The sequence below is a fragment of the Capsicum annuum genome, chromosome 5, assembly GCF_002878395.1.
Source record: "Capsicum annuum cultivar UCD-10X-F1 chromosome 5, UCD10Xv1.1, whole genome shotgun sequence".
In the NCBI taxonomy this organism is placed as follows: Eukaryota; Viridiplantae; Streptophyta; class Magnoliopsida; order Solanales; family Solanaceae; genus Capsicum; species Capsicum annuum.
Genome location: NC_061115.1, coordinates 101,083,581 through 101,109,346, shown reverse-complemented (window position 1 = coordinate 101,109,346; position 25,766 = coordinate 101,083,581). Strand labels below are relative to the sequence as shown.

The 25,766-nt window shown below is 37.6% G+C and overlaps 1 protein-coding gene across 8 annotated transcripts; it reads right to left on the bottom strand.

Moving 5' to 3' along the window:
* Positions 1-547: 547 nt before the first annotated feature.
* LOC107870734 (VIN3-like protein 1) lies at positions 548-20,008 on the bottom strand. Of its 8 annotated transcripts, none has more exons than XM_047413111.1 (6): positions 19,798-20,008; positions 18,171-18,246; positions 17,306-17,548; positions 3,461-4,069; positions 2,170-2,480; positions 548-2,067 (listed from the first exon to the last, which is right to left on the bottom strand). In XM_047413111.1, the coding sequence occupies exons 4-6, from the start codon at positions 3,910-3,912 to the stop codon at positions 893-895; spliced, it is 1,938 nt and encodes a 645-aa protein (XP_047269067.1). In that variant the 5' UTR covers positions 3,913-4,069; positions 17,306-17,548; positions 18,171-18,246; positions 19,798-20,008; the 3' UTR covers positions 548-892. The 8 variants fall into 8 exon arrangements, with proteins under 8 accessions (XP_047269067.1, XP_047269066.1, XP_047269064.1 ...); XM_047413110.1 differs by having other exon boundaries at positions 18,171-18,225; XM_047413108.1 differs by having other exon boundaries at positions 17,306-17,544; positions 18,171-18,225.
* Positions 20,009-25,766: the final 5,758 nt, after the last annotated feature.

Below are 25,766 nucleotides of genomic sequence, written 5' to 3'. Positions count from 1 at the left end.
ATAATAACTATACTCGGTTTATACATGCACGCATGAAAATTGAAGAATTGTGTCTTATTAGTAAACTAATAATATATCTGTTTCTTCCTTACCACAGAATTGCGGATATCTTCACTGTAAACTATGGTAAAGGAACGTTGAATGTTGCAATGGGTGACAGAGAATCAATAATGGCATACTTGTGTTTGTTTGTAATATATATAATTTTTTCCATACAATATGAGAACATTTTCACCAGCGCGGGCTCTTCCATCTAGTATATTAGCATAGATACGGATATGTTACAGTGGTATCACAAATACTGTCGGTCTCTAATAATTCAATCTTTAAAAGAAAATAAGGCAAAGAAGTTAAACTCACATAACAAGATTAAAGACATCATTCTCCATGGAAGCAACTTCTTTTACATGACTGCCACCAATCATTCACTAAATAGCTCATTAGAGTTTGCGAGCCATTTAACTATAAGCTTTCAGCTAGTAAGTCGTATATTTATTTATAAATTCAAAAGAAAATACATAAGGTAAGGGGGAAAACATAGTTTAAATTTTCTTCTTAAAAAGCCTTGTGATGCCTATCAGCCATTCATCTTTTCTTTCAAGTACAAAAAGTCGTTAATTGAATTTCTCATGCAATCAAGGCTGAGAAATGAGAGACATTGTTTCCTACAAATGTGAATTTCCTTCAATCTAATTCTCTCCCACGGAGAAAGTCAAGAACTGTCTACATGAATAACAACCCAAATCTTGTAGCTGGACAGGCTTGTCCACTACACAAATGAATCATTCACTACAGACTACAGAGAAAAAATTGTGTTAAGACAGCGGCAAGATGGTCTGTAAGACTACTATCATCTAGGTAGAAGTTTTTGATCCTTTGTGCACTTGATAAGCTAATGCCAAAGCTTGCAACAAAAACCATTCTGCGGCCTCTTGCTGGATGCTATTTCTGAAAAGGTATCAACCAATTGACCAGCCAAGCTACTTGGATCATCTATTAGCGTTTGAATGAAGGTATTTACCACCCTACGCTCCTGCACTGTTGATCTCAAGCTAAACCAAGTAAGCAACTTTAACCTGAACTCCTTCTCAATCAGACCCTGACATTCCAGCCAGCGGATGATCTTGACACAATATTCAAAGTTCTCATCCAAGCCTCCTGTTCGAATTCGGATAGGTGAACCATTGATTAGGGTGCTGTCGGAGTCGTGTGTGTCACCATTATTGCTAGATCCTCTCTTCCGACAATCCTCCATCTGAGAATCAACAACTGACGCATCTCCATTCTTCCCCTGGTTCCAGTTTTGGGAATCTCCACTACCATGTGATCTGGAAAGACCATTCCTCTCAATGCCATGGGAAGTGGCATCATCATCTGCTTCAACAGTCTGCTCTAAAGTGCAGCAGTTATCTTCATCTCTGGATGAAGGGGTTAACTCTTCATTTAAATCAGGTACTGAAGAAACATTTAAGTCGAGCTGGCGAGAAGTAGATGGCTTCCTCTCTTCCTGTACAGGTTCAGGCTTAACAGTACAAGACTCACAGCATTTTGCAGATGCAGGTCCAGAGAATCCTTTTAAACAGCCTTGCTGTTGAGCCCATGCAAGTCTTAGAATTTTGCCAAGGTCACGGACCTTGAAGCCAGAATCGAATTCAATGTCTTTTCCAGTGTAGTAGCTTTCCTTGGAACCAGAGGTTCCTCCAGTATCCTGATTGACCTTTCTTTTGTGTCCTGCTACTGAATTAGACTTCCTGTGAATTATCTCAACGCTCTTTGTAAAACACTTCGCCTCAGAGTGCCCCACATCGCTGGCCTCTGTATAAGAAACTATCCGAAACGAATACTCTGTGCAAGGCTGCAAATTCGATATCAAAATCCTTCTCTGAGTTCTTGGAAAGACAGAGACAGGTTCTTTTGTATAAGTGTCTTCTCTGGCCTTGCAGTACCAGAGCTTGTAGCCCTTAACATCTTCAGAGGATGCAGTGGATACTTCTATCAATACAATCACAACTGAAGATGATGTCACTTCCTCAAAAAGGAATTTGCACGCTGCAGGAAATGAACCCTCTGGCAAGAAGTAGCACCGAGAAAGTATTACAAATAAAGTACTCTTAACTTCAATTTGCCGCAAGATAATGCCACCTTGAAGAGTAAAATAAGAAATGGTACCTGAGGAATTAGGAAGTTTGCTAGTCTTTGTTAGCAGCCATTCATCAGCTTTCTCAATGGCAATCGAGCACAATGACTGAACATCAGTGGCAACAGAAAGTCTGCTAACAATACCTCGCGCCATCTTCGATGACGATCCATTCACTGGGCCAACTTCCGTCTCCAATTTAGCCTTGGCTTCTTTAATAATTTCATGGAGTTCTTTAAATCTGGATGTCACGTCCAGGAGCCTGTAACTCAGGTATATTCTGTAGCAGAGGACATCAACACGGCGAGCATCCTTAGCTACACAAAGCTGTTTCTTCCAAAACCTACCAAGATCAACAGGTGAAGAGAAAAAACGTTCAACTTCTGCAACAAGTCTACTGGTGGATTACAAAAGAGAACCAATTTATGCGATTCTAGGACCACTACAGATACAATAATGGAGAATGAAACACGACAATATTAACAAGCATTACTCACAAGAAAATAACAAATGCTTCCCTTCATGCAGGAGGGCTAAAATGGATGGGTAAAATTGCAGAATCACTGCAATGAAGAGGATTTATAAGGTCTAGCTTTGTAAAAAATGCCACAGCTTGCCACTCTAAAATTCACTCGAAATGATAGTTAATTCTGGAAACTACTGCCTATCACTAGGTCGGGACTTTTTCTATAGGTTTACATGTTATTTAAGAAAGAGCTATTGACTATTCTAATCAACCAAAAGAAGTAAGAACTAACTTTAGTACTTAAAATAACTATTCAAGATTTGAATAGAGATAAGCAATTAACATCTTCACATCACCACTGCGATGTGACACTTGAAGGCAGGAAGCTAATAAAAGAATTCAGAGGGAGATGGCTTCAAGACTTCTCCCTCTGCACATTTGTGCCAAGGGAATAAGTCCTCTTTCAACCTTCCTTTTGTAGGTCAACAGCATGCAGAGTAGATTCCTGGGTCACACATTTTTACCCTCAACACACACACACATAAATCTCGAGAGAAAATACAATTACTGCCAGCTCCAAATCATGCGTAGGGTAGTTCATTTCATGGTTCTTAAGCTTCCTAGAGGCGCATCAGAAGAGGTTGGGGAAGACTTGGCAGTGGTGAATCAAGTACGGGTTAGGTCAAGGGATTTCAGACAGAAGTCCAATCCAAATAAAAGGATGTTCCAGGAAAGAAGGGAACAGAGATATACTGGCCCTTCCACTTTGGTGTAGCTTTAGTTTATATTGGCACTGAATGAAAATATCAGCAGCATTGGAAAGTGAGAATTATTATATTTATCTAAAAGAAACTTACCCAAGAATTCCTGAGACTTTACCACAAGAAGCACAACAATAGCTCCCATCTAGCTGCATCAGTTGTCCCAGATCAACAACGCCCACCTTCCCACGTTGGAGGGCACACTCAACGTGGCAAGTCAGGCCACATGAGTCCCCCGGACCAGATTCAGATGTGCACTCCAACCAAAGACTAGGATCCTTGTTGTCATCAAATAAGTGACAAATGCAACAAGAGCACCTCTTGCAAAAAGTGTCATCTATAGAAATAGTTGCCCTGCATGCAGAATTTTTGCAGATCCATGAATTTGAACATTTCACATCTGCACAATGCTCTGGTAGAATTCGGAGAGGGTTTTCCCCTTTCCTGAGCTGCTTTCTAGAAGAATGATCCTTGGGACTTGAAGATATTCGTCTTTGATCCTGAGTCTTCAATTGCTTTTTACTCAACTTTGGGAGTTGCTCAGACATTTTGCACTTGGATAAAATCAATTGCTTCTTTTCCTTGTCCTGATAAACTCCAAAAGATCTTTCCTTGGACCAAATTTCAAGAATTTTTGAAGTCTTTAAAATTCTTGAATTTCTTTGTAATGCTTTCCACACTTGATGAAAACAAAGAACACCATAACTGGATATAAAAAACGCATGTTAGAATACAAAGAATCTACAGGTGTGGCAAACTGAAAAAATTGAGTGGATCTCATCAAAAGAAATGAAATAAGGATTTGTATCCGCGAAAGTAAATATGATTTAACCCGTCTTTTGAGCAAGAAACTTATATATAATTGCTTACAGTGGGTTTTGAGTGCCAATAACTGACATTTCATCCCCTTTTCAAGGTGAAGTCAAAACTCTATGACATTTGAAATAGGGAAGCTTAAAAGGGAGTCGAAGTTTATTTTAGCATTTATTTAATGCTACCAAAAACGATGATCCAGCATAAATTTTCAAAGTGAATTTAATGAAATAAGAAGAGTAAAAAGCAGAATATATTTAAAGATGGCAGAAGTTATTACAATTGTCGCAAGAAAAGAGAACCAAGAAGATCTATAAAAAGGTTTAAAATAATATTAGTACTCGATATTATCAATGTCTTTCAAATGTAAATTTCTCAACTTCTGTGAACAATAATTCCTACCATCAAACTGTTAAGCCTTTAGGATCATTATATCAAGGTTCTCAATGGACATCAGAGAAGACTCCTGTAGTGCTCAGGGGTAGTTTGATAGTTGGTTATAGTTATGTCAGGTATTAGTCATGCGGAGATAACTTAGTTATGAGAGAATCTGAGTATTATTTTATCCAGGTATTATAAAGCAGCGTTTAGTTATTCATGTACTAATTATTCCACCTTCATCTTGCATAAAACATTAAATAAATTCCCTCTTACTTGCATAAAACATTAAATAAATTCCCTCTACTTGTACATGCATTATGTGAAAAATATAGGAGAAAAAAATACTATTGAATTATTGTATCTACATTATTGCATTGAGACTCTATTTATAGACACTATCTAAGTTGCTTGGACTCTTCAAAAATGTCTACGGGTGCGTGTCTGATCCTCCAAAAATAGTGTATAGTGTATTTTTGAAGGATCCGACATGGGTGCGGCAACATTTTTGGAGAGTCCGAGCAACTTAGGACACTATAATCCTTTTCCAACTAGGAGACTACACTATAATCCTTTTCGAATTAGGACACCACAATGAAATCCTTGTCCAAGTACGATTCTATATACTACTCCTGTTTCTACTCTAATTCTAACACTCCCCCTCAAACTAGCGCATGCAAGTCATATGTACCTAACTTGTTACAGATGTAATTAATATGAGGACCGGTGAGAGACTTGTCAAAGATATCTGCAAGAAAACTAGACTTGGCGAAGATATCTGCAAGAAAACTAGTAAGGACCGCTCTGGACATCTGGCAGACCACAGTTGAAAAGGAACAAACTGAAAAAGTGATCAGAAAAGTAGTAAACATCGCCGGAAAGTCGATCTGTCGCAAGAAAATTGCCGAAAACTGGTATAAATATATATAGGTCAGCTCGAAATCAAAAAATGAGTAGATCTTGAAAAGAAAGTCATCAAAAAATTGGTCGGAACATGCTCACACGCCGAATTATTAGATTTGATGGTTGAAAAGTGATCACAATCTGAGAAAAAATTATATGGGTAGGGTCGGAATGATAGTACAACACTACTGAAAAAGAGAAATTATATAGGTAAGGTCAAAATGAAGGCACAACCCAACTGGAAAATAAAAATTATATGGGTAGGGTCAGAATGACAGCATGACCCAACGCAAATTATATCTGAGGAGTCACCAAAAAAGATGCACGGTGCTATGCAACTCAAATATGAGAAAATAGTCCGAAAAAATGCATAGTAGTACGCAAATTAAATATGAGTAGTAGTCTGAAGAGATGAACAGTTCTATTCAAACTGTAGTCACCTAAAAGATGCACAGTGCTACGCAAATTAGATATGAGGAAATCGTCACTAGAAAAAAGCACGATGGCCCAATCATTTGCTAACATGATCATTGCCAAACAGGGCGGCACAGAGGGGTTATAGCCGTCCGACGATAGCGGAAACTCTTTGATTCTCTACCAAGATTGTAAAGGACATGGATATGATACCATGTGAGAAATATAAGAGAAAAAAATATTATTGAATTGATGCATCTACATTGTTACATTAAGACCCTATTTATAGACACTACACTATAATCTTTTTCCAACTAAGAGACTACACAATAATACTTTTCCAATTAGGATACCACAATGCAATCCTTTTCCAATTAGGACACCACAATGCAATCCTTTTTCAAGTAGGATTTTATATACTACTGTTCCTACTACAATTCTAACACATTAGTTATGCAAGTTTCAAGCAAACCAAACACAGCACTAATTTAATACATGAATAACTTACCTCCTAACCAACAACAAAACATGGTATTACTTGTGTGGCATTTAATACCTACACAACTCACGTCCAAACAAGTTAACAAAAGACCCCTCAAATCTTTGGTCATGTTAATTTTTAGCCACTTCCCCCGGGATCGACCCCCAACCCCAACCCCCTAAAAAAGTACAACAACAACATACCTAGTGTATTCCCACAAAGTGTGATCTAAGAAGGGTAAATTGTGGCAAGTCCATACCACTGCCTCAGATGAAATAGAGAGATTGTTTCTGATAGACCCTCGGCTCAGGACAAAACACTATAAAAGATGTAATAAAAATAAAAAGACAAAATGGAATAACACACTAATAGAGAATAACAGAAACAAGACATCCACATAGTAGTACTATAAACTATCTATCTGAAATCACAAACATCACCAAAACACCACAAACAAGAAACTACAAGACACGCGCATAGCACTATAACTACTGGCACGACGACAAACAAAGCATCCCTTCCAACTAGTAAGGACACACTCCCACCTACTAACCTTCTACCCTAATTTGAGTCCTCCACACCTTCTCATCTAGGGTCATGTCCTCAGTAAGCTGTAACTCCTCCACGTTATGTTTAATCACCTCCTTTCTATACTTCTTCGGCCTACTTCTACCCCACCTAAAGTCATCCATAGCCAACCTCTCACATCTTCGTAATGGGACATCCATGCACATCCTCTGCTTGAACCATTTCAACCTCACTTCTCGCATCTTGCCTTCCACCGAAGCCACACCCACCTTCTCTCAAATAATCGTATTTCTAACCCTATATCTCCTAGTAAGTCCACACACCCAATGCAACATCCTCATCTCCACTACCTTCAACTTTTGGATGTAGGAGTTCTTGACTGACCAACACTCCGTTCCATACAACATTGTCGGTCGGATCGTCACTTTGTGAAACTTGCCTTTAAGTTTAGGAGACACCTTTTTATCACAAAAAACTCCAAAGGCGAGCCTCTATTTCTTCCACCTGCACCAATATGGTGTGTGATATCCTCATCAATCTCTCCATTACCCTAGATAATAAACCCAAGATACTTAAAACTATCTCTCTTCCGATGGCCTGAGAATCCAACTTCACTACCACGTCAGTCTCATGAGTTAAATCACTGAACTTGCACTCCAAGTATTCCTTCTTGGTCCTGCTCAACCTAAATCCTATAGTTGTTGTAACTCTGAATGTCATCCTCGTCAATCTCTCCATTCCACCCAAAAAAGTAATGAAGCAAAAGAGAATAGACATAAATACATCATTAAAGTTGTCTCGAATTTTAAAAAAAACACCTAAAATTTATGGGGTGTCCTATTACCCCACGAAACTAGTCCTAACCATAATAAATACACACTTTCACACCAATTGTGTTCTCAGCCTCACAACGTGCATCTCACTCCCTAATTAAATAATATAATATTATTTTTTTCTATCCTTTTAATATAGGGTCGGATAAAACTCCAACCCATAACATTTCTACCCATTTCACTCTTCCATATCTATTTTTTTTCCAGCAGCAAAATCCTTCTCTTCTTTCTTTTCTTTCTCAGGCAAATTCCACGACTTTCTTGGTGGTGTCACTAAACACTCACATGCTCTTTCTGAGATTCGTCAGTTGTAGGTATAAGAGCTTGTCCTTTCTCTGTTAGAAACAAATCTTTTACCCTATAGTCCATAGCACAATTCGAACCTCTGGTTCCTTCACTGTTTTCCTCGATCTCTGACGACGCCTTTTGATATCAAACTCTCTTCTCCACCCAGATGGGGATAAAAAAACTTTCTTTCAATTGCTACCTGATTAGGGCAATTGTGACCATCCCTTTGTATTCTAATTCTTGCCCACTTCAAGTGATTCTTCAAACCTGTCTCCTCTTTAGTTGAAACCCATCCACCACAAAGATTTCCAATTTCTCTAAATATAAGTTACGACCAAAACTATGGCATATTGAAATTTTGATATATGATGGGAGATGAAATATGAAATCGAAGAGCGAGAAATTGTTAGCATGAGTGGGGTTTTGATTAAAGTGAATGGATGGAGTAGACACCATTTTTTTTTCTTTTTTAACATTGATGGAAGAACTCTGTGTAGATCCTCTTTCATGTTTGGAGAAGATGCCTTATTTGGAGAAGACAAGTTGGTAATGCCACATGGCAATTTTATATTGGCTTAGAGGTGAACTTTAACTCATTCACGCGTCCACTCATCCGTGACATTGCACTTGCACTGAAAATAGGTCAAATTAGTCTATTTATTATGGTTGAAACTAGTTTTGTGGGGTAATAGGACTCACGCAAACTTTAGGTGTCTTGTTGAAAATTCAGGACAATCCTGATGGTGTCTTAATGTCTTTTCTCGAAGAAAACGACAGTGTTCATTGTCCATTAGCATGTCAATATTTATTTATTTCTTAAATAGAGACACATAAACCATCTTTCTCCTGAAGTTTTCAAAAGCTACAGAGATAGCATCTACCAACAAAAAGAATGCTCTTTTTATTAGGAAAAAACAAAAACAAAACAAAAAAAACGGTAACTTTGTATTCATGAGGGATATGCTGGCAACCTCCTAAAAAAAATGAGCTACTGAGTGAATATTACTTACCAAACTCCTACAAAATCCCCTATTTCATGCCTCTTGACACAGAGAACATCTAGATGCTGATTGTATTCTTCTTTTTCTGTAGAGCTTCAGGATAAACATTTCACCGTTGTTGATGTGATGTTCTTCCACACAAGCTTCCATAGGCCAGTTAAAACCAAAGTTGCTCGGACTCTCCAAAAAAAGTTTCCGCACCCGTGTCGGATCCTTCAAAAATAAACTATTTTTGAAGGATCCAACACACACCTGTCAGCATGTTTGAAGAGTCCGAGCAACATAGGATGAAACAACTAACAATTCGAATATCCCCCATATGTAAAACCTTTCACTGTCAACATTCCAAGAAATGATGCTTCCATCTAATTGTATCAGCTTCAACATTTGTGCCCAAGAAGTCCTCACCTGAGTCAGTAGTTTAGCCACACTTATCACTTCCCATCATATAGCAGCCTTCTGAATGATATGTCCCAACTTTGAGGTGTTTACAATTCTTCAATTGTGCAGTCAGGTTTGCTACTAATAGAGAAAACCTAGGGAAAAGTTCTTGTAGTGTTCCATTCCTAGTCCAAATATCTTCCCATAATAAAATCGTGATGCCATTTCCTATCTTATAACATGTACTCCTAAAATTGGGTCATAGAGATCTAATAGATCTCCACACAATCTTCACTCACCTACACCATATGTGTCTATAACATGTTTTGAACACCAGTGTCCTTAGCCAAACTTTTGCTGAACTACTTCCTTCCAAAGAGCTTGATGCTCCACATTTTATCTCCATAACCATTTCATAAGTGGGTTATTTATTTGCAAGCTTCAAATTCTTAACATGTACCTCTTTGATCTCTGTTTTGTTGAGCTATCTCCCACTTTACCAAGTGAAGACTCGTGCCCTCTTTATTGCCAATCCATAAGAAATCCTCAATTTGTCTAGGACGTCAATTGCCCTAATTGGCATAGGAAATGGAGACATTACATTTGTTGGTAGAGCCTCCAACAAATGAGTCTACTAAGATACCGAGACTTCCACAAAGTTAACTTCTCTGTTTTTCCAATGATTTCATTCCATATCTCTAAAACAGTGTTTTCATCCTAATGGCATACCTAGACAAACAATTGCTTCATGTTATATAATAAACTGCTTGTAGAATTTCATGATGGAATTTATAATGGCCTACAAGTCAGTAACATCTTCTATATCAACCTTCAGGGTCTCAACTGTGTTGAGTATTTTAAGTGAAGTGGTCATTCTGTTTTTGTCTCCATGTTTAATCCATTAGACACTTGATGTTTATGTCCAAGCAATTTCCTCATTCCTTGCTAATTCTCAAACTCAAAGGACAATCTTATGTACATGTTCATCATCAGTCAAAGGCCTTTGATTTTGGATGACTTCCAAGTTATTAATTTAGGTCAAAATATAATCCTTCTTCATCCCTCAAGCCTGCCTTTAAGAAGACTAAGTTTGGAAGCTAGCACAAAATCTGTCGTTCCTCTCACATTGAAAGATTTCCACCAATCTTGCACTTTACCTCTTAACCCCTCCACATTGAGCTACTAATTTTCAAACTTAAAATGTCTTCTTGAAATTCAAATGTCTACAAGTTAGCATAATTGGATTGTGATCCGATCCCATTTTTTAAAGCAGACTTTGGTTAATCTGCAGAGACCTTTCATGCCATAATGTTACCAGTGTCCAAAAAAAAAAAAGAAACCTTTTATGCCATAGTGATGAAAAAAGGAATTTGTCAATCCTAGAAGCACACATGTGATTCACACCCCTCCTCCATATAAAGGATTCCCCAAATAAAGAAGGAATATTAACTCCAGTCGTTGGTGCAATCCGAGAATTCAGCCACGGCTCCAATAATTCCATTTTAGTCAATTCTCTCCAATGGAAATCTGGCCACATTAAAGTTTCCCAAACCACCCAAGGACCCATGACCCTCCTCCCCCTGATAGTCGTTGTTTTCCACCCCAACTCCCTTCTCTTCATTTCCCACAATCCTTATATACCGTATATATTGCTCAGACTCTCCAAAAATGTCGCCACCCATGTCGAATCCTTTAAAAATGCACTACTTTGGAAGGATCCGACACGCATCCATCAGCCATGTATAATCCAACCATGTTCCTCCTACCCATCTATTTCCTCATAATTGTTGAAAATAATTTTCCACTGTCCCCCTCCCCCCATTTTTAAAAAGGCAACCTCATGCACTAAAGTTCCCGCTATGCGCAAGGTCTGGGGAAATGCTCCGCCACAAAAATGTATTGTACGCAGTTTTACCTTGTATTCTGCCAGAGGCTGTTTCCAAGGCATGAACTTGTGACCTCCTGGTCAAATGGCAGCAACTTTATTAGTTACTTCAAGGCTCCCCTCCCCCTGTTTTTGTCTCCATAAGTACATAAATACCTACTCCCCACTGATGTACTAATGATCTTTCCGGTTTCCTTTTAATCTCCTTGTTCAGCCCTAGCCCCCTCGCATTCCAAGATAAAAAATTTACCATCATTATGTACCAGTTTTTGTGTTTCTCCGTCCTGCTTCTTGAATCACTTTGTGGCTCTCCCTCAACTTTCATGACAAATTCATAATTTCTGAACTCTTTTGAGACCAATTGCTTATCAATCAATGTCTCTGCCACCAAAGTTATCTCCTTTTCCACCCTTTGTTTTAATATACTTACATCAATAAGCGAAAGCTTATTTTTTCACAACCTTTGAACGCAGCCCCAAATTCTTAGCTCATCATGATTATACTATTATGCACACAGAGTCGTATTATCTTTAATAGCTTTTTTTAAGACAATCGTGGTGTCAGGGCCAACGTGCGCGCACCTCGACGAAATCCACGAGATACCTGCCACCTCCCACCAACAACAGGTACCAGATAACTGTGTCCACCAAGGCTAGAACAATGGAAAAAATTCACTTAGTGGTTGTCGCTGCTGGGAATTGAACCTGAGACCTCATGGTGCTTATCTTTAATAACTCGATCGCTTATTGAAATAAACTCCTCAGATACTAGCAAGACAGATTGTAGGGGAACTGAGTAACCATGTACTATCAATTGTCAATTGACCCTCTGTTCGATCCTCGATTTCTTTAGTTTCTTTCTCCTCCATCGAAAGTCCATTAGTTGATTCTTGCATCCATCTCATTATCTGAATTTTGACACGCTCCTAGTTGCACCTTGTTTTTATCAACTTTGTTGTTCTCCCTTGCCAAACAACTTTCGACTTCTTTCGCTGAATAAACTTGAGTTGAGGCCTTAAAAATCACATCCAAGTTAATTTTTGTAACAAAGGGTTCAGCTGCTAATTTTTCGATAGGCTTTATTTGTTACAACAACATACCCAATATCACCCCACAACTGAGGTATAGGGAGGCTAAAGTGTACGCAGACCTTACCACTACCTCGGAGAGGCTGTTTCCAAAAGACCCTCAACTCAAGTGTAGCAAATCTAGATATAAAGAGAAGGAAAACAGTGAAGAAAATATAGCAACAAGAGAACAGTTTAAAATCTACAAGAAAAATAATAAATCAACAATAAAACAAGGCGATAATCGAAACATAATAAACAACAGCAGTGTGTATATCATACGGCTAAACTCTAAGCTACCATTTATGGCTAGTGCACGACCACACTCCTACCCAATTAACATTCTATTCTAATTTGTGTCCCCCACATCCTCCTATCTAATCTCATGTCCTTGATAACCTGAATATGGGCTTTATTTCTTCTTTATTTAAAAAGCCTATTTTTCGATCTTTCTCAATTAAATGGCCCAATTTACTACTATATTCTTTTACTATAACGGGGCCATCATCTGCTAGGGCCAACTTATTTAAAAGAACACCCTCAATCAAATGCCTTTCATCAACACCCTTAGAGCCAATAAAGGTACTTTCACCGACCTACAAAATTTTCAAGCAGGATCCATTTCCTCTTCGCTTCTACAGACGTAGACACAACCCCTCCACCTCGAAACTCCATACATGTTCTCTATCTACCCATACAAAGCTGACCTTTTTCTATTTTTCGATATCTCATGGAGATTCAACCCATATGGATAGCGAGAAAACAAGATTCACGTCGTAGATGTCAATCATTGTCGAAATTATCTTCAAGTGTACCTTAACTCAAACACAAGCCCATCTCTAATGATTCTTCAATTCAATTTCTTCCTTCATTTCCAACCAACCACCGCATCTTCACTGACTTTTTTAATAGAGAGCTTGACCAAAGATAAAGTGGAAGCCTATTATTAGAATCCAAAACCAGTCAAACGTATTATGATTTGAAAAGGCCCCAGTTATTGGTGTCCCTATTGCAATTTTAGTTGCCTCTTTGCCTCCACCATTCTCTCATCAGTACATGTTCTTCAACAACCCTAGGTAGAAACAAAAATTAAAATTCATTCTAACACACCCTAGCTTAGGATAAAAGTCCAACATCAGCAAAACACAAAAGAGATATTGGTTATATACGTACGCAAACTTACACCGAAGAGATGCATTTTAAAGTCGTGCGGGCATAGTCCTAAGGTAGCCAATATCACTAGTGGGCTGGCCCGTTGCAGATTGTACTGGGTCACTTGTGTCAGCCTTGTCGATGGTGGATCAGAGTTCAACTGAGTTTAGGTAAATCTCAAAAAGGCAGAGCAAGCCTCAGCCGAGTATAGGCGAATCCATGTAGCAGGGCAAACCTCAACGAGGACCCTAAGTCTATAAAAGGAGGTGTATGTGACACTCTCACGTAGGATAAGAGCCATACATCGGCAAAACATAAGAAATATACAAGGTCTTTAAGTGGGCCTTAAAACCCTAGTGACGTGTTTTAAAGCAAGACAGGCCTAGGCCTAAAGTGGACAATACCACCACGGGACTAGGCCATAACACATTAATATCCTACACTTGTACCCTTTGTGCATCGTTCCAGAATTAATAGGCCATCTTCTTACATCATTTATAGTTCGAGGATCCTCCTCACTCGAAAATTTTCCAACTAAGCAATTGCCCAAGATATCCTTGTCATCGAACTACACAGTAATATTTAGAGATACTCCCTCATCCCCTATCAATTGCTCCTTTGTGCCCATTTGCTTTTCTGTTATGCTCTTTTATAGTTCCCCTTCCTTAAGACGAGGTGATGTTTGTACCCCTTGAAACTTTATCTTTGTATCGAAAGGTCACTACTAATAAAGCTTTCTACTTTTGTCAAAAAATGTATCCATCCCTCAATAAATGTATTTTCAGGTAGAATAAAGGCATTGGAAGAATGGCATGACACTATAAAAGGGATAGCTTCCAGTTAAGAGATCTATTTGATCTTACACACTAACTAGCTCCGCGCGAACTGTCCATTTCATCGACTCCGAAAGAAGGAAAGAAGATGCTATTGAGAGAGCAGCAAAAGAGCTTTACTTGCCTAGCGAGGGCCTAAAGACATATTAAGTCAAGAACTCTCCTCTCGGTTTATTCTCTCCTTAGCAATCCACGAAGGTGTGGCACTTCTCCACCCTCGGCTAGCAGCTGTATGATATGATATTTATCAAGCGAAAAAAAAAAAGGTTCCTATTGGCACCCCAAACTAATACTACAACTGGAAATCCAACTTTAGGTGGTCATTATGATCAGAAACTCACTCTCACTCTCTGGAGAATTTTATTGACCTCGCAATCTTCACTGAGTCCGTGAGAGAACTCTCTATCCAATTTACTTCATCAGGAATCCTGAGGGTCCTACCCTTGCTCTTTATCTCAATATGGTTGACCACATTTCTATTTTCAACCTGGGTATGTCTTTGGTTCTGCTTATCGATCTGCTTCGACTCGATCGGATCACATCACATTCATGCATTTACGATTTATGTAACGGTATTGATAATCTTGAAAGTTGTTCTATTTGCTCGCAGTTCTCGCCAATTAGGAGGTACAAGAGATAGTTGGATCGTAAGACTTTCTCTCACATCTCACTCCCTTCCATGAGATAGTCAATTTTAGCATCTTTGAAGAATCATATTGAGAAAAAGAAAGAAGCCTGGGATAAAATGATGAGCCGAACCAAAACTTCTTGTTTCCGAGGGCGAATAACCAATCCAATAAGTCTTTCTGGCTGGATCTCCCCCAATAGACTCCAGCGGCATTCTCCCTAGAAACAATTACATTATGAAATTTCCCTAAAATCGAATCGCTTTTTGATAAAGGAACGTTTTCCGCCCCTAAATAAAAGGCGAGGTGGTCATTGAGTTCCTGCCGCCGTAGGGGGTATTACTACTATTTCTTGGCACTTGACAGATATGATAGAAATAAATCTCCCATGCTAATTAGATTTCTAAGACAAAAAAGGTTTATTGAGAAATTCCTACATCACAAAAACATGAAAGACTTTACTCTGTTTTTAGACACCTCCTTGAGCCTCTTGCAAATCCATAGTAGAGCTCATTTTCTTTATACTCAATCATTCCAAATCTATGCTTTAGATCTAGAAACAATAATAGCATATGTTCACCCCCTAGGAGAACGTAGATCCTATTATCCATGAATAAGAAAAGGGATATGACTAAAGAAATCAATTTTACAGGAACTACAATGGAGAAAGTCCACTGCAGCAAGGGCTACTAAGGCCAGCCCTTAAGGGACCTTAGTTAGAGACCCTAGGAAATGTGCTTAGGAGCATTTTTCAGAAGAGAGGTAGGGTTAATAAGGCCCATAAGGGACCTAAATCTTGATTATTGCAATCTTAAATGTATTTCTTAGAATTTTACCTATGATGAGGTACTCCTTACCATTTGTGGGATAATCTAGTTAAAACTTTTTCACCTAAGATCATCAAGAGGAAACAGTCAAGAAGAAATGCTCTTTCTTAGCAACAACATAAAATGCTATCTTCTTCAATCATAATAAAAATATTTTTAAAATGGAACTTGAGCTGAAGTCAAACCGAAAAGCTAGCTCACAAGGTGAGAATTGCCTAAAACCATATAAATAGGCCAATTCCACATCCCACAACCAATGTGCGATAACATAACACTCTCGCTACCACTTTATCAATCTTCTAATCCATGCAGGACTTGCTTTCACAGTCATGACCCAATTAGATCGAATGTGTTCTTTATAGTATTTTCTTCATCCAGATGTTAACAACTATGCAATAGTTGTTGTTCAAGTTAATAATAACATGCTAATCGAAACTTGAAGGAAATCAAGTTCTTGTAATTAAACATCGGATTTATAATAGCATCACACGCCATATGTGTTTCAGACAAAAAGGCAATTGTAAAGAGCCTCTTTGACATTAAGTGGGACTTCAATGTCCCATTAAGATTTTGACGTGAATCCAAAAAAGAAAAAAAAAATTGCATTCTCTACGTGTTTATCATGACGGACACCTAGTTTATAGGTCATCCAGCAGAAACACGATGCCCTTACAGGAACGTGGAAATTCCAAGGGAGGGAAAAAATGTTTACAATCAAACTTTGCTAACAATTGCGCAAATCCTATAAGTATATAGCATTATTAGGAAGGACAAGTGGTTGAGCAGCACGACATATTAAAAGATGAGTTTCCAAACATCTTCCAGATAGCTTGCGTCCAGATTCAACCATTCCAAGAATAAAGGCAACACATGGATCTACACTTAAGACTGAATATTCATGACTGGGAGATGAATGGTTTACTAGAGCTAGTAACAAAACTGGGCAGTTGCACGGTGAACACTACAGAGGATCAACAAACTAAAAGGGGGCAATACAAGAGATGGAACATTTTCAGTCAAAGCAACATCTGCCCACTTCTGTACCAACGCTTAACCTAAAAAAAAGATAAAGGCCCAGCAGAAATTACTTATATTTTGAGACCACGTTATAAGGGTAAACCACCACCACTCAGGTCCACCGACTGATTCTACCATGGAGGCCAGCGATAGACCTCCCACGTGGCTTTTAGTAGATAAATCAATTCCAAGTCCCACAATGAGATGATTAAATCACAGCCTTGAAAACTAATTTGGAGAACAAACTACCCATAAAAGTTCTGTTCAGCTGGACAGTCTTAATAGGGCTTTGACTCAAGACAATCTCCATATGCAGCTTGAAAATAGGTGTTATGTGTGTCAAAAGAACAGAAAACTCCAATCATTTGTTCTAAAAAGTTCAATAAAAACAGATTCTGTAGCATGTTCCTTTCAATTTTTGGACTAATTCAGGTCATGCCATTCAGTTTAAAAGTTGCCTATGAAATCTTGAGAACATGGAAAGTCCGTAAAGCCATCAAGAAAATCTAAATTACCTGCTAGTATTTATGGTGTGTAAAGGAATGGCAAATGTAACCACTCCCTGAAGACTAGATGTTTACTTGATTTGTTTAGTTGGTTCAATCTGACCCCTGTAAATAGCTCTGATCAGTATTTTGGACTTTGTCCGCTCCCTAGTTCTGCTCTTATCTGTTTTGCATTAGAGCTGACTTAACCTTTTTTTATCTCCCTTTTTATAACTTCTGCATCTTCTTGAGGCCATCCATGAAATGTACTTACTTCATAAAAAACAAAACATATGTATTCAACTAATATAAACTTCGCTTTATATACCCTAACAAATCCCTTAATTTATTGAGAATCATTTCTTAATTTTCTGCACCATGGTTTTCACTTTTTTACAAAGGACAGTAGCCTCAGATATCAGAGAAAACAACTACAATATACATGGATTTTAGGAGCTTCATCCTCAATTTAGTCTTATAGAGCTGATAAGTAATAGTTTAATCATAATTAACACCATAAGATTAAAACATTCACGCTGACCTAGATAATTAACCACAGCGAAATGAGTAAAAAGGGCAGTTAAATTGGATGGAGGCCAGAAGACTTACCATCCTACCTTCCCATGGCTAAAATAGCGAGCCTAGGACCAAGAATTGGTATATATATATACAAGAATCATTGTGACTATTATTTTATACTAAAATACCATGGAACATACAAGAATCACTGTGACTATTATTTTATACTAAAATATCATGGACGTCTGGAGAGGATTTTAACAAGCAATCTACAGATCCCAAGACAAAATACAACTTTATGCTAATGCAATTTCTTTTGCTAAGGTGGTTTAAGGTAGATAACTCCCAGGCCATGAGATTAAGTGGAAATTCTCACCTTTATAAATCCATCAATGATAGCCAAATACGGATGTAGCCGCAGCAACCCCTCCCTGTGACAATAAGATGTCAAGCTGCATAAGTGATATACTCTGCAGCTTAGGTCTCTAAAATGAGAGATAAACAGTTTCTTAAAATATTGATTACCCTTGTATCTCAGCATCTTAGGAACAGGCAATTCAAATTCCAAAATCAAAATTTTGAAGGACCATTAAAGTTACCCAGATTCAAAAATTCAATAGAAACACTCAGTTTCAAAAAAAAAAAATTCAATAGAAACACACACACACATGATGCTACATAGTCATTTACAGAAACCATACCAAAGACGAAAACTTATTCCTTCCATTTATGCCTTATTTTTGTTTTAAGTCTCGTCCTTTGTTTGTCTAAAAAGAATGGCACATTATATGTTTAGTGAGTTTTTAATTCCAATATTCCTATTTTACCCTTAATGAAACATCCTTAAACGAATGACATGACATAATATTTTTGGTATGTTACACACATCCTAGTTTAATACTACAAAATTCAAGTCAAATTACATTTTTAAACTTTGTGTCTAGTCAAACTAAAACACATAAACTAAACAACGAGAATATTAAATAGCATTAAAAGGATTATTAGAATCTCATAGATATTATAGATTATCCTAGGATCTTGTAAACATAGCATAGCTTGATTTACTCCTATAATTATGTATTTTGATCCTCTTTCCTTTCTAAGAATATGTATACTTACCTATTTAAACCTCAATTTCCCAAACAACCAAGATCTCCCTTGCTACCCTTTTTGGATTTAAGATTGGTCCACCCCACCCATTTGTTACTTCACACACTTTACACTTTTGCATCTATTACTTGGTCCCTTAATGCTTTTTTAGAAAGCACGGAGCAAAATCCTCCTTTTGCGACCTCCCTTAGTCACCATTCCTTTGTCAAGTTTTTTAGCTCTGACATCTAATGATATTATTCTAGTCATGGTTAAAGTAACGACACTTTCTCCTGCCTCACACAGCTCCCTCCTGCTTGCTTTTATTAATAAAACAACAAGTAAGAAAATTAAAGCTATAGTAACCACAGAAAATCCTCTCAATAACACAGAGGTGTCTGCAACCTTTAGTAAATCAGCACATGCATTAAGTGTTCAAGATAGAACCTGCCATACTGATATGGTGCTGATGGAAAAATCAGCTATTCCAACAAGAAATACTAAAATCATTCACACCAAAAAGGAATTCACACAATGAACATTTGGAAATTATTGGTGTCCTAGATCTTCACATTTCCCTTATTCAGCAAGAAAAAAAACCAACGATACCCAGCAACGTCTAGAATTACCTCGTAACAGACAGAACACCTCAAAAGAGCATTAAGGACCAAGTAATAGATGCAAAGCATTAAGGAACAAGTAATAGATGCAAAAATAGATATAGTACCCAGAAAAGAGAAACAATTAAGATTCAACAAAATTTCACAAAAACAAATCAACGAACACGAACCACAAGTCCACCACATGGAAAGAACAGTAACAGATCTGGAAGCAAACACATACAGCAGACAACAAATAAGAAACAAATATATAAAAACAAAACATGAAAAAATAGAGTAATCTGAAGAAAGTACCTGGGTGAATAATAGTGGAAGAAAAGAGAAGAGAAAAATTTAGGGTTATCGAAGGGAGGAGGAGAGGGGGGAGCGGGCTTAAGGGTTTTGTTTGTACGGAGAGTAATGAAAAATCCTGTTAATGTATGCTGTTGCTGTACGAAATTTCTGAGTATTTGCTTAACGCAGACTAATTAGAGGCGAAAAGGGATGATCCTCGTGCCTAGTTTAGAAGTGTGAAGGAAAAATAATTTGAATTTTTTGTTTTTTATTAAAAGTTTTATAAAATTATCTCTTTATTATTTTTTTTTATATTTAATAGTTTAAAATTAACTAAAATGGTAAGAGAAGAACAAAAAATTAGAGTAACAAAAATCATACAACTAAAAGGAAAGAAATACACAATTTGAGATCGGCCCATGATAGGCTTACGCCCCTACGCTGCCACCCATAAATAAACAAATTGAGATTGGCCCATGTTACACTTTTGCCCCTAAGCTGCCACCCGCATATAAGGTATCGATATCAGCCCATGCTAGGTTTACGCCCCTGAGCTGCCACCCCTTCAATTTAGATTTGTGTTACTTAGTTTATTTAACCTTTGAGATTGTTACTCTGGTGATCATATTGTTACTCTGGTGGTCATAACATTATTGTACTTTGGAACAATAATCTACCAATAAGATACATGTGAATAAATATTTAAAACAATAACAATGAGGTAGGGAGCGGTTTGTATACGAATGAAATGTTTAGGAGCTGAAAATAACACATGGGTCTTATTTGACTAAACAGAGAACTCCTGAAACTTTCTAGTGAAGGTAGGCGTGAAGACTTGATAATAAGCATGTATTAAGGTGTAACATTAGAGAGTGGGAACAATGTTGTTAGCTATATGGGAGACCATATGCTACCATTGTGTATCATTTGCTATAGGAGAACTTCGAAAGCTTACTTTGTGAGACATGTCCGATTTCATGCTAAAGAGTACAAGACAGAGTAATCTTACATATTTTGCTGTACAACTCCAATATTAACCTGAATTAATGTCACGGCCCGATTTACGAGTCATGATGGCACCTACTAAAACCTACCAGTGGGTCAGCCAACACCGTAACCCGGAGCTAAGGCAATGGGCTACTTTGGTGTACAACTGTATGATGACTTCCAAGCAACACCTTTTTTTAGATGATGATACGGTCGTTGTTAAGATATAGTAACCCAATTAAGGTTGGGGTCGAATCCCAAAGGAACACATGGTTTATAGTCATCCGTAGTTGTAGTCCACAATCAGTACTGAAAAGTAGATGAGTGTTTGTAGTAATCTCGAGAAAGTAATAATATTAACTCTGGTTGAAATCAGTTATGGGTGAAAACTAGGTTTGTATTTCCCCTAGCATCTCAACTCCATAGGTTTATCGTGCGTTATTGAACCAACTTAATATATTACATGCAGAACCGATAAGTTATGTACCTCATACAGTCTTTTGGACAAGTAAGAAGATTTTACCCTTTACCTATTGAGTCTCAGAGTGTTGCATTACTAACCCTTACCCTGGTCCTAGTTAACCATCACATTTTGAGTCTCAAGTTATTAGATGAAGGCTAATAGTCATTTGCATATACCATTGTACTGTAACAAATCAACTATTAACTCCCAAAATTACTGTTGTCTTTATCTTTTCCTAGTTACTACCACTTTGTTAGGGCAAGTTGTAATATCTAGGAGGGATCCTAACGCTTGCAACCGCTAAGACAACTATTATAATGAAGATAAAGCAATGCATGTCATGGGTATTGATTTCTCGTCAATAATCACACTTTCTCTACTTCGTCAATCTGTCAGGATTTCCACAACTGTAGCTATGGATTTTAGCTGCTCATGATTGTGAAGAAATCAATAACATTCATTTTGAAAGTAAAAATGAAATCACAATGATAAAATGAAAGAAAACTCACAACTGTAAACTGAATAATCAAACAAAGTCAATACAATGGAATCCCAAGATCAGAGATAGATCTTGAAATCAAAATATGTTTCTAAGTGTAAAAGTGTGTAATCTCTATCTCTCATATATATTTGACTAAAAAGTACATAAATGGTATTTATAGTACAAGAGAAAACCCTAAAAACTAAGCCCAAACAAAATAGGAGAAAATCGAGTCGGTGACCACCCGTTTTCTGCACCTGTGGTCTGGCAGGGTGTAGATACTACTTGTAGCCCAGGCACAGGGCACAAGTAGTAAGAGCAAAAATCCCACAATGTTTAAATCTTGAGATTTTGACTTTCTAGAACCTGTTTTATGTACATGCGGTCCGTAGGTCCTTCTTCCTGCCACATGTTGACTTGGTTTTCAGCTCTTCTTTGAATCTCAAACATGCATTAATCATGATGAAGCCGGAAAACATCCCAATTATCCATAATCGCTCTAAAAGTAACCAAAAAATCCCCTTTTCACTATTTTCACGAATTTATCATCCAAATCATGGTTTTCCGTAAAACATACCCCAAAATAGATCAAATCTAACAAAAAAACCTCAGAAACTTGCATATTTTCCTCGTTAAGCATCGAAAGTGCTATATTTCTATAGCACATCAACACCCTTAAGTTAAAATGTTTACATGTCCTCAAGCAACAAAAACACAATAAACAAAAACGACGCTTAACTAGGAGAATCTAAGATATTCAACACAGTCTGTCATCACATTTAGTTCAAAGCACAACATCTCCTCCTACATCTCTTTTTCAAAACCAATTGTGTATGCATGTGAAGCACAATAATGTGACATAAAAGAATTAAGTTATGGCAATTACATTAGCAACAAAAATCCACTCATATGTACAAATTGCACTACCCAAAACGAGCAAATAGCTAGCAACATAACTCAAGTGTCCTCATAACAAAGATGTCCCACTCACTCATATGAAATAATGTGTGATAATACAGGGACGGTCAAGAGACACTCATAATCAACTGAGAAGTTCCAGTCAATGCTTGTCAAATATCATAGACTTGCCCTTATTTTCTTTACCTTAGCATTCAGATAGCCATGTCAGGATTACTATAGGATTTTTCTCGTCTTGTAATAAAGGTTGGGGTTGGTATGATAGATATGGACATTTAAAGTGACTAAGCCTCCTTGGCACTACACTAACTTTTGGGGTCTCACTTACTAGCCAATTTCCTTTTTATTCCACCCTTATTTCTCCCATTTATTCTTTTATTGCATATTCAGGTGGAATGTGGTCTTTTATTCTTTCTTTTTCACTTTTTCAGAATAGTTCTTTATCTTTTTTTCTTTTTTTTCCTGCCATACCAATCCCTACTAACTTTTTCTCTTATAAACCCTTCTTCATACCCACTTTATACTACATACCCTATGATAGCCACCCTCAACTTAAACTTTTTGCCTGTGTTAAGGTGCATACTGTTCAAGAAGGAACAGGGCCAAAATAGGTAAATTGTAACACAAATGGGAAGGTGAGAGGTGTAACAAGGAAAATAAGCTATAAGGCTTAAAATATGGATCAAGGGTTACAATAAGCACATGGCAGGTCATTTAGGCTAAAGGTGGACTGGAATAAAAACAGCCTGTTATCCTTTCCTAATTGAATATCCTTCAACCTAAGAAAGACTAACCAGGCAAGTTCTGAATTTAACATACAAAGGGAACTAGGTAGCATCTCACACTCAGATAGCATAGATTCAATATCACCAACTACTACCTATTCGATTCATACAATTATCAGCAAATAATTATCATGTCCCTAATATTAATGCCATAACAAGATCCATGGAGTTTACATATATGTACATCAATCACAGTTCTAAAATATCATATTTTAGAGGGGTATCAAAAATCAGTCAAAATCTGACTACTGCTCTAAGAACTCAAAATCTCCTAATTACACAAAACATCATGAAACAAAACACAACACACCTAAATATGCTGGCTCTACTAGGAACAAACCTCCAGGGAAAAGAGGTACGACGACAAAAACCCCAGGAAGATATCAAGACCCATAAGCAGCCCCACCCCCAACTGAAAATCATGCATTGTCCCCGATGCATCAAACTAAAATGAGAGAGTTACGAACATACCTACAATACCACGGGTGTGAAGACCGATATTAATCACGTAATACGAATACAAACAGCATACCTTAGGTTGCCTCCCAAAAAACATCTAATTTACTGTCGCGACACAACTTAGATCCCTTGACTACTCAGACTTCATCAAGGTCCGTCTCTTCACAAACTCTTAACTTCTTCCAAGTTTCCATGTAATGTTTTACACGCTGCCTGTTTACTTTAAATGGGACGTCACCATCATGCTTTACCTCAATAGCACCATATGGGAACATCTTAACCACAGTGGATGGTCTAATCCATTATGAACTTAGCTTACCAGGAAACAAACGTAGTCTTGAATTGTATAGCAAGACCAAATCACTGAGTTTGAACATTCTCATCACTATTTTCTTATCATGGTACAACTTGATTCTCTCCTTGTATATCGCTGAACTCTCATAAGACCAGAGCTAGAATTCGCCTAACTCATTTACCTTGCTTAGCCTTAAATGTGTTGCCTCATGCCATTCAAAATTTAACTTTTTAATGCCCAAAGTACTTTATGCTCCAGCTCTACCGCTAAGTGACATGCTTTGCCATAAACAAGCTGATATGAAGATGTACCTATGGGAGTTTTATAAGCTGTCCACTATGCCCACAATACATCATCTAGCTTCCTAGACTAGTCGATCCTGTTGTCATTCACAGTCTTTGCCAATTTGGACTTAATTTCTCTGTTGGAGACTTCTGCTTGCCCGCTAGTTTGTGGATGGTAGTGTCTTTCCACCCTATGACTCACACCATATCTATCAAGCAAGGACTTGAACAACCAATTATAGAAGTGAGAACCACCATCTCTAATAATTACTTGTGGGGTGCCAAATCTAGAGGAGATGTTTCTCTTTAGAAAAATAGTGACACTTCTACCTTCATTATCCAGAAGTGCAACTGCCTCCACCCATTTTGATACATAGTCAATTGCTACCAGAATGTACCTTATACCATAGGAGCTCATAAATAGACCCATGAAACCAATCCCCAATACATCAAATAACTCCAACTTCAAGATAGGTGTCATAAGGAGTTCATGACGTCGCAAAATATTGCCTTGACACTGGCATTGGTCACAGGGTTGTTCAAAATCATGAGCATTCTTGTAGATTGTAGGCTAATAGAACCCACATTGCAGAATCTTATGGGTTGTCTGTGTACCACTATAATGACCCCCAACTGGTTATGAATGATAAGCCTCTACAACACTCAGTATCTCCACCTCTAGTATACATCTTCAAATCACTCCATCGGCATAAACCCTGAATAGATATGGCTCATCCTAAAAGAATTTCCTTACCTCATGCATAAATTTTGTTGCTGCTAGAAGGATAAATCTTCTGGAATGAGATCACTTGCTAAGTAGTTGGCAAAATCAGCAAACCAAGAAATAAAATCATGAGATGTTACTAGCACACACTCGTCTGGAAAATAATCATCTATCTCAAGATCATTCCTTAGTTTCTGGATTGTTTATTATTCAAGTCTGGATAAGTGGTCTACGACTTGATTCTCTTTTCTTTTTTGGTCCTTGACCTCAAAATCAAACTCTTGCAACAAGAGTACCCAACGAATTAATTAAGGTTTAGCATCTTTCTTTATTACCAAGTACGTCAATGTTGCATGGTTAGTGTGAACTATCACCTTGGTGTAGGACCTAAATTTTTCAAAAGCAAAACCACCATAAGTAGCTCCTTCTCTGAACCGTGTAATTTTTCTGTGCGGGGTTTAGGGCTTTACTTATATAATAAATGGGATGTAAGATTTTCTCTCTTCTTTGGCCAAGGACAACATCTAAGGTCACTCCGCTTGCATCACATATTACCTTAAAAGGTGCAGACTAGTCTGGTGACACAATAATAGG

Bases quoted from the DNA above. Each gene is read 5' to 3' on its own strand.
- LOC107870734 (XM_047413107.1), bottom strand. From the start codon at position 3,912: ATGTCTGAGCAACTCCCAAAGTTGAGTAAAAAGCAATTGAAGACTCAG. The intron at 2,481-3,460 runs GTAAGTTTCTTT...TGATCTTGGTAG, and splicing joins AAAGTCTCAGGAATTCTTGG to GTTTTGGAAGAAACAGCTTT. The intron at 2,068-2,169 runs GTACCATTTCTT...ACTTCTTGCCAG, and splicing joins CAAACTTCCTAATTCCTCAG to AGGGTTCATTTCCTGCAGCG.